We start from the raw sequence: 14,480 nt of genomic DNA, 5'->3' as shown, positions 1-14,480 counted from the left end.
CTTTATATTATAATGTAACTGAGTAGTTTTTTTTAATTTTTTAGAGATTTTATTTATTCCGCAAGAGAGCAGGAGCAGGGGGAGGGGCAGAGGGAGAAGGAGAAGCAGACTGCCCGCTGAACAGGGAGCCTGATGGGACGTGGGGACATGAGGCCCGATCCCAGGACCCAGAGATCAGGACTTGAGCAGAAGGCAGACACCTAACTGAGCCACCCAGGTGCACCCTGGGTAGTTTGTTTTAAATAAAAAGTAGATGTTCTAGAGTATGGGAAATGAAAAGGGGACAAAAAAGGAGACATCCTAACTCACTGTTAAATTATATTCCTGCTCAAATCTGGAGAAAATACTACCAAAAACAGGGGTGCCTGGGTGGCTCAGTCATTAAGCATCTGCCTTCATCTCAGGTCATGATCCCAGCGTCCTGGGATCGAGCCCCACACCGGGCTCCCTACTCCGCGGGAAGCCTGCTTCTCCCTCTCTCACTCTCCCTGCTTGTGTTCCCTCCCTCTGGCAAATAAATAAAATCTTTAAAAAAAATAAAAATAAAAACTCTAGTGCTTGGTGTTGATAGCACATCAGTGCAACTAGGTTCAGAGGGTACTTTGGCAACTCTTAGTCTGAGCATGAATAAGGGCTTTGGAAAAATAAGGCATTAAGAAGATGTCATTTTAGGACCAAATTTTAATAGATTTTGAAAGTTCAGACTGTTAGACTTTAACCAAAACTGTGAAGTTATTGATTGGTTCAGAATGGTTTTATGGAAAAAACTAATCTGTAATAAAAACTTGGCATTGAAATTTTGAGCAAGTGTACAGAAGTTCCAAGTAGGACAGGGCAAGGAAGGACAGGGCTCTGACATTTTCAGCAGCAAGCATTTTTTTCTTCCTCTTATTGTCACAGAGGGGGGGCAGGGTTGTTTGAAAACAAAATATACTATTCTTCAGGAATGGAATTTGAAATAAAGCTATTAGATTAATAATGTTAATTATGTACATGTTTTTCCTTAGTTTTTTTTTTTAAGATTTTATTTATTTGAGAGAGAGAACACGCACTCGCACAAGAGCAGGGTGAGAGGCAGAGGGAGATGGGGAGAGAGAATCCCAAGCAGACTCTGAGCTGAGCTTGGAGCCCAAGGCGGGGCTGGCTTGATGTCATGACCCTGAGATCATGACCTGAGCTGAAATCAAGAGTCAGATGGTTAACTGACTGAGCCACCCAGGCACCCCTCTTTCCTTAGTTTTTGAGTAATTGATCTGTCAAGTGTTGATAAGAGTTGTAACTTGTCACTACTATTGATTTCTTTTTATTTCTCTCATAGTTTTTTTGTTTTTATATATTTCCATGTTTTATTTGACACATACAAATTCATAATGATTTCAGATTCAAGATAGACTAGAGAACACACACATTCACTTTTTTTTTTCCTTTGAAAATCATATTGAGGAAGAAGTAGAGAAATCCAGAGAAACAAAAAAACCTGAGAGGTATGCCACTTGCAAACCAGAATATGGCGAGTTTCTGGTTGAATAAAGCAATTGGGAATCAATTAATGGCAAAACCCTAGGGAGCTTAGTGAACCTGTAGCCTTATTCAAAAAGTCAGAAGGACCATCCAGAAATTTCATTCTGCATTATTCCTGATCTCAGAAGCAGGGATGTCCTAGGAGAAAGAGCAAGCTGTGGTCACAGCCAGTTAATTAAAGGTATGAAAAGCTAAGTCATTTACCTATTAGTATAGATGTCTTCTCCTGTGGTTTTCCTCCTGAGATAATGCCAGAAATTCAGTGCTCTGATTTACAAATTGTCCATAGGAAATTCCAGAGTGGGTACTGTGGGGAGAAAGGGGCAGTGCTTTAGGTAGCTTGTAGCCAACCTGAGGGTTATTGGACTTCTAGTAGTGGAAAGATGGGATGCTTGTCCATCATTGAAGGAAAGCCTGGCTGTTTACATGGTTCTTTTCTCTCCCTTGGCCTCATTCTTCCAGACTCTAGAGCTCTCAATGTGGTCATAATTTAGGTTTATTTTTAGGCAAACAGAGATTCTCAACTTGAGCTGAGGAAATACAATCCAGCTATCAGAATGTAACTTTGGTCTTGACCTTCATCTACAGATATTGACAACCTAGAAAAATCATGCTTTTGAGGAAAATCAGCAGTTCAAAAGGGCCACCAAATCTAACCGATTTAATAATGAGACAGCAGAGGAGATGGTTTAATTTAGAATACACAGTTAACTTCAAATCTTCAGAGATATTTGGGAAGATACTGTATCTACCCAAAAAAGGAGAAAAGATTGCTGTGGAAAAGAAACTAAGTTTATTTTGATATTAAAATATGACCTTTTAGATAAAAATTCAGTAGATGAAGATCAAATTAGCTAGCTTAGAAAAAAGAGTTTAGGGGTTTTGAGAATGTAGAAAGAAAATATGAAAGAAAATTTAAAGAAACATGGAGGGTAGATTTAGGAGTCCTTACATCATATAGTAGAAATTCTAATATGAATGAACAGAGAAAATGGAAGGAAATACAGAAACAACAGAAGAAAATTCCTTGAGTTCAAGAAGGGCTCAGGTCTTTTTTTTTTTTCTTTTTAAGTGATCTCTCTGCCCAACATGGGGCCCGAACTCATGACCCTGAGACCAAGTCACATGTTCTTAAGACTGAGCCAGCTCGGCTTCCCCTAGGATGGCTCAAGTCTTTTCTTGTTTTTTAAAGATTTTATTTATTTTTGAGAGCGCACAAGCAGAGGGCGCAGCAGCAGAGGGAGAAGCAGGCTCCCCACTGAGCAAAGAGCCTGATGCGGAACTTGATCCCAGGACTCTAGGATCATGACCTGAGCCGAAGGCAGATGCTTAACCTACTGAGCCACCCAGGCGTCCTAGGGCTCAAGTCTTTTAATTGGAAAGGCCCCATTGAGTTCTGGATGTAAGACAACCAGAGTTTTTTTAGAGAGGTAGCAGTGAAAGTAAAGAGTTGACGAATTTAAAAGTGGCTAGCTTAGAGGCAAATTTAATTTAAGGGCTGAATTGGTAAAAGAAGTGAAATATAATTCCATACTTGAAAATTAGGTATCTGAAGAAATAATGGCCAGCATCGAACAACGTGGGGAAAAAATTGGAAAGAAATGTAGCTTAAGAGGGAAGATGTTAATTAGGATTTAAACGTAAATTTTCACCAGTTCCACTTTTGCTCTAAGAAAAATCTCAGTCAGTAGAGAATGCAACATGATCTCAGGGTTGCAAGTTCGAGCCCCGTGTCGGAGGTAGAGTTTACTTAAGAAAAAGGAAAAAGAATTCTCTTAGATCTGCTTTTTGCCTTTCTTGCAGCTTGAGCAATTCCATTTACTGTGTATAGCACAGTTTAATTCTCTGAGTTTGACTTAGGGAGAGGAACTAGGATTGAGTCATAAAATTAAAAAGCAGTGAGTTTTTGGGAGGCCAGAAGCAGAAAAGTAATTCTTGTATGCATAATAGCTGCAAAAAGCAAAGTAAATATGTAAGCACCCTGTTAACTTGCTCAAGAAGGGGGATCATTACAGTGTCTAGGCATCAAGAGATCCAAGATGGAAATATATTCGCTATCCCTAATTTAAGATAGATAAATGCCCTTGCTATACCTATTAACTTGGTATGGTGTTTTTATTGCTTTATTATAAAGAATGGAAGAAAGTTTTTGTGAATTTTTTGAGTTTCTCTCAACCCATTATTTCCCTTAAAACTGTATGTTTTTCTCTTGTGAATTCTTCCACACCATGTTTAGGATCATGATTTTTGCAACTGGGAAGAGACTATTTTACTGACCTTGAGGTGAGAGTGGCGTCCCAGAAGTATTTTTGAGGACATTTGGTAATCAGACAAAACTTTAGTATGTGTTCACCTAAATTGTTAGAGTATTGGTTCTCTGAATCATTCTGCTTATTTCTCTCCAGATTCAGCTCTGGGCTTGGTTCTTGCAGCAAAGGCAGGGGCAATTTCAGTTATGTTATTAGTGCACATTCCCCACTCTTAAGTTTTTCACAATCCTGAGAATTCTTCTAAGTAGCTTCTGTTCTAAGAACATTGGTTTCATTCTGACATAGAGAATTACTTTTAAATTCTAACCCCACAGGGGTTACAAAGTTGAAGGATAGTCATCTCCCCTTAGGAGTACAAAACGTGTTTTTTCCTGATTAGAATTTTGTAATGACAAAATAGAATGAAAAATAATCAGTCAAAACTGTTTAATAATTACTGCTCACCTATGTCAAAAATAAGGTGAGTGGATACCCACCATTTGGGCCAGAATATCTGTTAGAAAATAAACGGATAGGATGTAAAATGATGGGAATAATGGCAGATAAGCCTTGTGATAGCTGGGGTTAACATTTTAGAGCAGCTTGCATATAGGGGAACTGCAAGCGGGAGTGCTATGATCAGAGCGGTGCTTCAGAGGATCAGTGTGCAGCAGATGCAGATTGCAGGAATGCCTGCTCAGGACTTGGCCCCAGCCCTCACGTGTTAACAGGCTTCCTCGTCGTTTGTTGTGGGAGTGGCAGAAAGGCCAGTGGCGAGGCTATTTTCATCCCCTGGTGCTGGGTTGGGGGTGGGGGGAGGCGGGAATGGGGAAATAGGAAGCTGAGAGTAAGCAGTGACGCTGGGAATAAAAAGAGAGGGACAGATTCCTGAGAAGTTGTGGAGAAGAAACGGAGAAGGTCTGACAACCTGACTGAATTTAAGCAGGAAGAAGGAAAAGGCCATAGTGGTCATGTCAGGAGAAAGCAGGGTTCTATCCTGATGGAAATATTCCAAGGGCAGTCTGGTGGAAGTGTTAGGTGCTACCCTGAGTATGTGAATTTGGGGACTCATCTTTGTGTAAATGGTAGTTGAAACCGTGGAATAAAAAGCAGAAGAGAAGAGGGCTGAGTGTACCTTCTGGAGCAAGGCTGCAGTAAGGAGTTGGGGAGGCAGAGTAACCAGCCGTTGGGAAGGTGGGAAGAGAAATGAGGGAAGGAGAGAATTTTGGAATCCAGGGGAGTGATTATCTGTCAAACTCTAATAGAAAAGCCAAGGAGGATGAATACCCAGCAAAAGAGTTAGTGTGTAGGTTGAGAATTCTTAGAGCTGATGGGATTGGGTTTATGTAGGGAAACTGGAGAGGGGGCCTTAATACCTTAACGGATCCTGATTGCTCTCTTAATTGGCTTAATTTCAGGTAGTAGTATGGCATTATGTTTAGAAGATTAATTTACTATTTATCATTTTATAATTACATTTTTAAAGTGGGGAGAAGAGAAAGCATTATGGTTAGAGGTGATTTTATTTATTTTTTAAGATTTTTATTTATTTATTTGATAGAGACACAGTGAGAGAGGGAACGCAAGCAGGGGGAGTGGGAGAGGGAGAAGCAGGCCTCCCGCTGAGCAGGGAGCCCGATGCGGGGCTCGATCCCACCACCCTGGGATCATGACCTGAGCCAAAGGCAGACGCTTGACAACTGAACCACCCAGGTGCCCCTATTTTTTATTTTTTAAAGATTTTATTTATTTGCGAGAGAGAACATGAGGGAGAGGGAGAAGCAGACTCCCTGGTGAACTGGGAGCCACACGAAGGGCTTGATCCCAGGACCCCGAGATCATGACCCGAACCGAAGGCAGACCTTTAACTGACGGAGCCACCCAGGTGCCCCGCCAGAGGTGATTTTAATGGGGAGAGAGAAGTTGACAACTTATTCAGAGCATGTATAGTTTCCGTTTTTCACAGTTGAAAAATTTTTTGTTCCTTTTAATTTGAAGCAGTTTGAATAAATAACACAAAACATGTCCTTCCTTGAAAATGAATAGAATATGTCTCAGAGATGACATGTTGAAAATCCATTTATTACATTAATGTTATTTGAGTTTTTCATGGATATTTAAGAACTATTTATATGTAAGTTTAACATCTGAAAATAAGATACGTATAAATAAATATTTATTGCAAACAAGTAAAATCAGAGTGAAAGGATAAAAGTGCTGTAGAAATTCAGAGGAAGGAGAGATTATTTTCAGCTTTTTCTTTTTTGGTGGGGAAGGAGACTTGGGGAAAAGGTCTAAGCAGAGTTGATAAGGGAAAGGTGTTCCAGGTAGAAGAAACCCTGAGCTCAGTGTAGAGCTGGGGTCTTATTAGGGACATGGGACATTTTTGTTTGGCTGAAGTGTGTGCATGCAGTGGTGGGGGGAGGTGCTTGAAGGGAAGGTAGGGGAGAGAATGATGGAAAGATAATTTGGGGCCAGAATTTAGAAGGCAGGAGTGTGAACTTTATTTGGAAGCAGCAGGGAGCCGTTAAACATTTTTCAACAGAAAAATGACACCATCTAGCTGATGCTTTAGAAAAATGACTCTTGGGGCACCTGACTGGCTCAGTCGGAGCATGGGACTTTTAATCTGGGGGTTGTGAGTTTGAGCCCCATGTTGGGTGTAGAGATTACTGAAATAATAAACTTTAAAAAAATTGCACTTTCTGTTATTTGAAATTTTAGTAAGAAGCATTCAGTACTTATATCATCAGCAAAAAATGATTCAAAGAAAAATGCATCTGAATAGTACCATTTAGGCTGGATTAGAAAGTGAGAAAGTAGATAAGGAAACCAATGAGGGAGGCGGTTTATGCTGTATTTACAACATGAGTAAACCACAATCCCTGATTAGTGATTAGTATTAAATAGTGTATTATTTAATTGGTTAAGTTTTTGGTCGGTTTTTTAAAGATTTACTCATTTTAGAGAGAGAGCGAGAGCGCATGTACGTGAGCAGGGGGAGGGGCAGAGGGAGAGAGAATCCTCAAGCTAACTCCCCACTGAGTGCACAGGAGCCCGATGCAGGGCTTGATCCCACAACCCCAAGATCATGACCTGAGTAGAAACCAGAGAGTCAGCTCCTCAACCGACTGAGCCACCTAGGCGCCCCAGGTTTTTTTGGTTTTTGTAAGTTTGGGCTTAAGTAGAAAAGGGAGCATTAAGGTCATTGGGTTGTCTTGTAAAAAGCTAAGGCAGATAAGGTTCTATAGCTGGACTTCAGAAAGGTCTAGAACCTGTTGGTAAACCTCCCCTCCCTGCTCCCTCTACTTTATTTCTCCGGGCATTCTCTGGATTCTTTCTATTTTTTATTTGTAAACCTTACCTCACTAGTCTAACCTAAAGTTGGAAAATGTCCTTCCTCATCTCCTGTGTTAAAGCCAGTGGTGGTAGTGGTGGGGAGAAGACTGACCCTTGTTCATGGTTTCAGATTCTCAGGGATAGGACTTTGATTTTGTTATGCTCACAGATGAACTTGTTTTTACTTTTTTATACCTAGTGCCAGTCAGCTGTGTCCTGGAGAGCGTAAATACACTGTGGGAATTTACTTCTCTAGATTGGAGGGTCAGTTAGGAGGGGTCAATGTAAGTTAGGCAGAATTCCCAAAGGGTGTTTACTACAGTTATACATTTTGAATTTTTACAGTTGTTTAATGTATTGGTTGAAAGACAGACTACATTAAATTTAGAGAAGTTATAGGGAAATTGTGCAGAAATTTCCCCCCAGTAAGCTGTAGAGTATGTTTAAATTGAACTTTAATAAAACTGGTTACCATTCTGGGAATGTGGGTTATACAGACTGAGAGGAGACGAGAGTGCTAGGGTGCTGGAAATGTTCTAGATCCTGATCTGGGTAGTTTAGTGATTGTACAGGTTTATGCCTGTGTCAGAATTCATCAAGATTCATCAAGATGTGGGGCGCCTGGGTGGCTTAGTCGGTTAAGTGTCCGACTCTTGATTTCAGCTCAGGTCATGATCTCTGGGTTGTAAGATCGAGCCCTGCTTTGGGCTCCGCGCTCAGCGGGGGAGTCTGTTTGAGATTCTCGCTCTGCCCACCCCCCACTCTGCATTGTCTCTTTCTCTCTCTAAAATAAATAAATCTTTAAAAAAAAAATTCGTCAGGATGTGTATACTTGATGTGTGAAAGCAGTATCTCAATTAAAAAGCTAGGTACAGGGGCTCCTGGGTGGCTCAGTTAAGTGGCTGCCTTCAGCTCAGGTCGTGATCTCCGGGTCCTGGGAGCAAGCTCCACATCGGGCTCCCTGTTCAGTGGGGAGTCTGCTTCTCCCTCTCTCCCTCTGCCTGCCACTCCCCCTGCTCCCCCCCCAATAAATAAAATCTTAAAAAAAAAATGGCACAACTGACTTGTTTGGTTTATCTGCCTTTCCTGTCATCTAGATGCCCACATATCGTTGGACATCAGTTAAGTTCTCTTTCATTTTAGATAGATAAATTTTTGATAGGTGTTCATCTCTCACATAATTTTGAGTGTTTCAGAAATGTAGATATCATGATGAGATTTTTAATAACATGATATTAAAAAAGTAATGCTTGGTTTACTTTTTTCTGATTTAGGAGCTGTGACTGATGAGAATTAAAGGCCATGGATGAAGATGGACTTCAATTACAACCACAAGAGCCAAACTCATTTTTTGATGCAACAGGTATAACTTGGGTCGTTCTGCTTCCCAACTACCAAATTTGGAGTTGGCTATCAAGTGGATGAATTGCTAGACTCTGACATTGATACTCACACTTAGGTATCTTTTTATCCTGTCACGCCTATGTTTGTTAAAATGAGCACATTATTATTCCTGTCCTTAAAAATGTGTTTCGCTCACAACCAGTATTCATGTTCTTCTCCATAAGAGCAGCGGTATCAAAACACCAGTGCTCTCTTCAGTTATTTGCATCTTGCCCAGTTACGGTGCTAAGTCCGGTTACTTCTCCCTTTGAAAATGTTCCTTGCTTACGTATCCCTTCATTCTACTTCCTCCCACATAGACATTCTCTTTCGTCTCATTCTTAGTCTGCAGTAACTTTTAAATTCTTTTCCTTACCCTTAGTCTCTTTTGTCCAGCCCACCAATTAGAATACATCAAAAAATAACATGTAGATTATGTCATTTGTCTGTTTTCCATTACCCAGCAGGTAAAGTAAAAGCCTCAGGCCCTCCACCTTCTGATCCCATCCTACTTTTATAATGCTGTCTCTCACAAGGTGACAAAAGGAGCCCTCTGCTTCAGGAAGACAGTCTTATCTCACTCTCCAAACTACAAGGACTATTAAATTCATGAAATTCTAAAAATAGAAAAAAAATGTATTCACAATTTCACATTACCTGTGATTCTAGTTGTGTAGCATTGTAAAGTGATTATGCTAGGTTTTATAATGTAAAATGGTTTTTTATCACACTAGCTAGCTACCCTTATAAATAAAATGTTGACTAGTTTTCCATTGGACTTGAAATGATCATGTTGCAGTATATTAAAGAAATAGTGATTAACTTTATCAGGAAATTAAATATTAATGATTTTAAATTTTAACTTTTCCTTCAGTCTCTTAATCCAGTGGGGGTATATGTATTTTACTTAACTTGGAATAGTCTTTTAATTTACATTCGGTAACTTCAGTTTGATAATGATAAATGCAAAGGTATAATTCTCTCTTCATTAGAACATGAAATATAATTGATGTGCTTGAAAAAGAGACTAAGCTCTTTGGAGAAAAACACACACTATTTAGTAGCTTAATCTTGCCACAAGTGAGCCTGGGTCATGGACTAAGTGGTGGATTGAAGGGCTATTGCATTTTAGCCCTGATGTTAACACTTATGGTGTTTGTTTATCTTTGAGCAAGTCACTTAATCTGTCAGGGCCTCCGTTTTCATGTCCTAATAATAATGAAACCTCTCATTACAGTTTTTCAGAACACTTCCCATACATTCCCATTTGATCATCACAACAGTCCTGTGAGGTATGCATGGCAGATACTACTGTCCTCATTTTACTGATGAGGAAACCGAAACTCAGAGGTTAAATGACTTGCCCAAGGTCACAAAACGAATAAGTGTCCAAACTGTACTCTCTGATTTAGATTTTATAACCAGTCTTCTTGCTACCAAATGCTTTCATTTTCATGTCTGCAAAGTGGAGATTACGGTGATCTGTTGCTGATGTTAATATTGAGAATATGGAAAATAAATGAGTATAAAGCATTTTGTAGAAGTCCTATAGAAATTAAAGCAAACATACTCTTTATTATTTCTAGATGTAATTAAAATGGATATTAACTGGCTGTAAGATTTCCTACATTTTTTAATGATATTTTTGGCCCTTGGTCATTCGTGTTTGTTAAGCAAAGCCAAATGTCTCTGAGGACCTGGCCAGTGACACACAGTCATTGAGTTAGGCAGCTGCTTGGACTCAATCTGGTTTGAGTCACATCCAGAAGCACTCATCAACAGAATAGCATTTTAGGTTAAGACTTTTATAAAACTTTGCTTTTCTCTAGACCAGGATCCAAGATACTGGATTTGTTTTCTTTTATCCTATGTTTTTGGCAAGGACATTTGATTTTGATTCCCATTTGTGGCATTCATTCAGATTAATATTTATGGAGCACCATAATCTGTGCAAACTGTGTGATCTTGGTGAAGTCATTTAATCTCAACGGGGCTTCAACTGATTCAGCCTTCTACCTTTATTCCTTAATTGCAGAGTGGACTAGAGTAAGGGTCTTATATTCTGAGAAGCTGCCTGGGGGATTGGGATATGGGGGGACAGGAGGAGGCTGGCTGGAGACGGAATACCCTGGTGAAGTTGCGTCAGGCCCCATTCCAACTAACCTTGGCCTCCACCACTCCAGAGCAGCTGCACTTTTATGCATCTCATCTATCCACAGAGACTCCCTAGCCAGTTGTCTTTTCTCCGTAACTGTGGCCTTCTAGCCCTCTTTTCATTTATGCCCTGATCCTTTTATATCCTAGATTCAGAGGATAATTTCTAAATTTCTGTAGTCATAAATGGAGGATATTGGTGAGATATTTTCTAGAACAAAGGGGGAGAAAGGGGTAAAGATGGAAGGGGTAAAAATAGAAGAGATATATGGGAGAGGTGGAAAGAAGAAAAAATAAGAATTGAGGAGAAAGATATGGAACAAGAAGGAAAAAGGAATGAAAACACATACAATGAAGGAAAATGGTGTATTTGTCACCTGAACTGGCATTACTTACTTTTATAAACTTCCCTTAAGTACCTTTGCATATGGGATTAACTTCAGTGAGCCTAGAATTTTACTTTCATGAGTGTGTGTGTGTGTGTGTGTGTGTGTGTGTGTGTGTGAGAGAGAGAGAGAGAGAGAGAGAGAGAGAGAGACTGGCTCAATTGCCTTGGTTTTCTGTATTTCCATATCACTTGATTTGGAATGAGAATAAAAGTTCTTGTATTAAAAATTTCTGTTTCTGATATGATTCAAAAATAGTTTCCCTCTTTAATCTGTGTTAGTGTTTGAGAAAACTGAGGAGCTAGTCTGTTTTACTGGTAGGAATTAAATAACATTTACATTATTTGAGGTAGTCATGCACACCTACCTGAAATTTGTGATTTTAATTTTTTTTTTTAAGGAGCTGATGCTACACACATGGACGGTGATCAAATTGTTGTGGAAGTACAAGAAACTGTTTTTGTTTCAGATGTTGTGGATTCAGACATAACTGTGCATAACTTTGTTCCTGATGACCCAGACTCAGTTGTAATCCAGGATGTTATTGAGGATGTTGTTATAGAAGATGTTCAGTGCCCCGATATCATGGAAGAAGCAGATGTATCTGAAACGGTCATCATTCCTGAGCAAGTTCTGGACTCAGATGTAACTGAAGAAGTTTCTTTAGCACATTGCACAGTCCCAGATGATGTTTTAGCTTCCGACATTACTTCAGCCTCAATGTCTATGCCAGAACACGTCTTGACGAGTGAATCCATACATGTATCTGATGTTGGACATGTTGAACACGTGGTTCATGACAGTGTAGTAGAAGCAGAAATCGTCACTGACCCTCTGACAACGGACGTCGTTTCAGAAGAAGTATTGGTAGCAGATTGTGCCTCTGAAGCAGTCATAGATGCCAATGGGATCCCCGTGGACCAGCAAGATGATGACAAAAGCAACTGTGAGGACTACCTTATGATTTCCTGTAAGTCTTGGGGTACCGTGATTGTCAGAGGTATTTTTGAAGGCTGTCTTTCCTAACTTACATCAGGGGTGAAATTTTCTTGACTTCTATAAAATTAAAGTAAATCTCGTAGACCTCCCTGCATTATTGTTTCAGTTTGAAGCCTGTAAGATAACTCAAAATTAAGAAAAGTGAAATGGTGCAGAGTAATTTCTCTATAAGGACACAATAGAAAGATGAGATTTCTTCAGTCTAGAAAGACAAAGACGAAAAGGAGTAGAACTGAACTTTTGAAATCATGAAGGATGTGACTAGGCTGTTACAAGCCTTTATTAGAATTAGGAATCCTCTTAAAACTAAAAAGGAGTTCAACTTGGAAAAAAATGTATAACCGAACTACTTATATTCTTGTATATGGATGTACGGTGCTACTTATGTACTACTTATGTACTTACTCTGCTTACACGTAAAATGCTGTTTATATAACAGATAGCATGGAAAAGAGCTCTGGCATAGTATTGAAAGTTTAAATGATTCCAGAACATGATTTTCAAGTATGATGGACTCATAGTAGTTTATTGAAGAAAAGTAAGGTGTTTTGGAACAACTTGAACATTTTTAACTTAACGTCTGGAAGGATAACTGTATCTTCTTAAAACATATTTCTTGGTACCACTTTCAGAGATAGAATCCTCAATTGGATAGACCACAGTTCTGACCCAGTATGGGGATTCTTGTACCTTTAGGAACTAAACTTTAAACAAAGACTCACAGACTATTTGCTTATATAAATTCACAAGACTATTTGCTTTGCTTGAAAACCTGTTATAATAGAGGAATTTCACATAGCGTATATTGGAGTCCACCAGCATTTTAGGAAATACCTTTTAAAAGTTCCAGATTTTGGAAATCTGAGAATTCTTTGTGTGAAGAGGAAGAAAATGCCTTCATTCAGCACATGTGTTTGGGCTCCCTACTATGTGTTAGACATTGTTGTAAGTAGTGCAGATATGGATAGGTGATAAATAAAAAATACATAAAACCATTGTCTTTAGAGAGCTTACGGTCTACTGCAGGAGAGAAAGAGAGGTTGCACTGTGATGCAGAGGCGGGACCAAGTTGCTGTGGAGACAAGATGGAGTTGCTGACCTTTGAACTCAAGGATGAGTTCTAGTTTTACCAGGTGAAGAAGGGCTTGAGTTGGGAGGGAGACATTCCAGGCAAATTGTATAGTATGTTAAAAAAAAAAAAAAAAAAAAAGTCTGGCCTTTGCTGGGAATGATGGTAACTTTAGGATGTACTTGTATATCTTTGTGTACTTCCTGGTTAATTCATTAGAACAAATTTCTTGAAATAGAATTGCTAGATCAGAGGGTGTACACATTTATAAGTCTGGTGATAGTGCCTCAATATTTTGCCTAATAATAACTCCCCCACCAGGTTTATGAGAAGGTCCATTTCCCTACACAGCTAACCAACGAGGGTATTATTTTCCTTTTTAGTTTTTGCCAGTCTCACAGGGGAAAATAGATAGCCATTTGAAGTTTGAATTTATTTTAGCAAGATAATTTTGGTAGTGATACAGAATAAGAGTAGATGAGGGAGAGACTAGTGGTAGAGGTTAGTTGAAATGGTTCATTCATGAGATAAGGAAGATCCTAAGTACCTTCACAGGAATGGGGACAGAAAGAGGGAACTAGATTCAAGAGAGTTTAGGAAGTAAAATGAATGAGACTTGGTGACAGAATAGGGGTGGGGATCTGAGGGAGAAAGAATTCATGGAGGACCCTAAGGTTTCTACCTTGGGGGATTGGGTGCCTGGTCATGCTGTTACCTGAGAGGTGGAGATTTGGTGCAAAGAACATGATTTAGGACATGTTAGAAGTTTGAGTTGCTTGCTGGGGACAATCTGATGGATGTTTTTTCTAGACAGGTGATAATATGAATTTGGCGCTTTTGAGAGAGTTTGTGGCTAGAGGAAGAAATTTGGGACAACAAAATATAGATAGTATCCTATGTGGAAATGGGTGGTGGTTCCTTAGAGAGTACTTGTAGAATAATGAGTATGGATCCTTTAGATATTTAAGAGGTACACAGAGGAGGGCGCCTGGGTGGCTCAGTTGGTTAAGCGACTGCCTTTGGCTCAGGTCATGATCCTGGAGTCCCAGGATCGAGTCCCGCATCGGGCTCCCTGCTCAATGGGGAGTCTGCTTCTCCCTCTGACCCTAACCCCTCTCATGTGTTCTCTCTCTCATTCTCTCTCTCTCAAATAAAATCTCTAAAAAAAAAAAAAAATACGTGGAGGAGAAGAGCCCATGAAAATCAGGAGGTTTTGGGAAGTGGAGGAGAAAGAATTTCTAGAAGTGTCATCACTGAAAAGAGAGAATGGAGCTGTTCCATCGAGCAATTAGGAGGTCATTTGTATCTTAATTAAAATAGTTTCAATAAAGCAAGGGCCAATGGAGAGGAGATAGAAGAGATGAACCATAATGGATTGAG

The 14,480-nt window shown here is 39.6% G+C and overlaps 1 protein-coding gene across 4 annotated transcripts in view; it reads left to right on the top strand.

Moving 5' to 3' along the window:
- The window catches only part of ZFX (zinc finger protein X-linked), a 52,820-nt gene that overhangs the window by 14,597 nt on the left and 23,743 nt on the right, over positions 1-14,480 (top strand). For 3 of the 4 annotated variants that reach the window (XM_028122562.2, XM_028122561.2, XM_028122563.2), the window contains exons 2-3: positions 8,384-8,472; positions 11,433-12,002. In XM_028122562.2, coding sequence (XP_027978363.1) covers positions 8,412-8,472; positions 11,433-12,002 — 631 coding nt within the window. In that variant the 5' untranslated portion in view covers positions 8,384-8,411. Of the gene's footprint in view, positions 1-8,383; positions 8,473-9,726; positions 9,785-11,432; positions 12,003-14,480 lie in introns of those variants that run through there. The other variant, XM_028122565.2, reaches the window with a different exon arrangement.

The sequence above is a fragment of the Eumetopias jubatus genome, unplaced genomic scaffold, assembly GCF_037043125.1.
Source record: "Eumetopias jubatus isolate StellerSeaLion01/CBP00866 unplaced genomic scaffold, mEumJub1_p1.0 scaffold_11, whole genome shotgun sequence".
Classification (NCBI taxonomy): Eukaryota; Metazoa; Chordata; class Mammalia; order Carnivora; family Otariidae; genus Eumetopias; species Eumetopias jubatus.
This window is presented reverse-complemented; position numbering and strand designations above follow the sequence as displayed.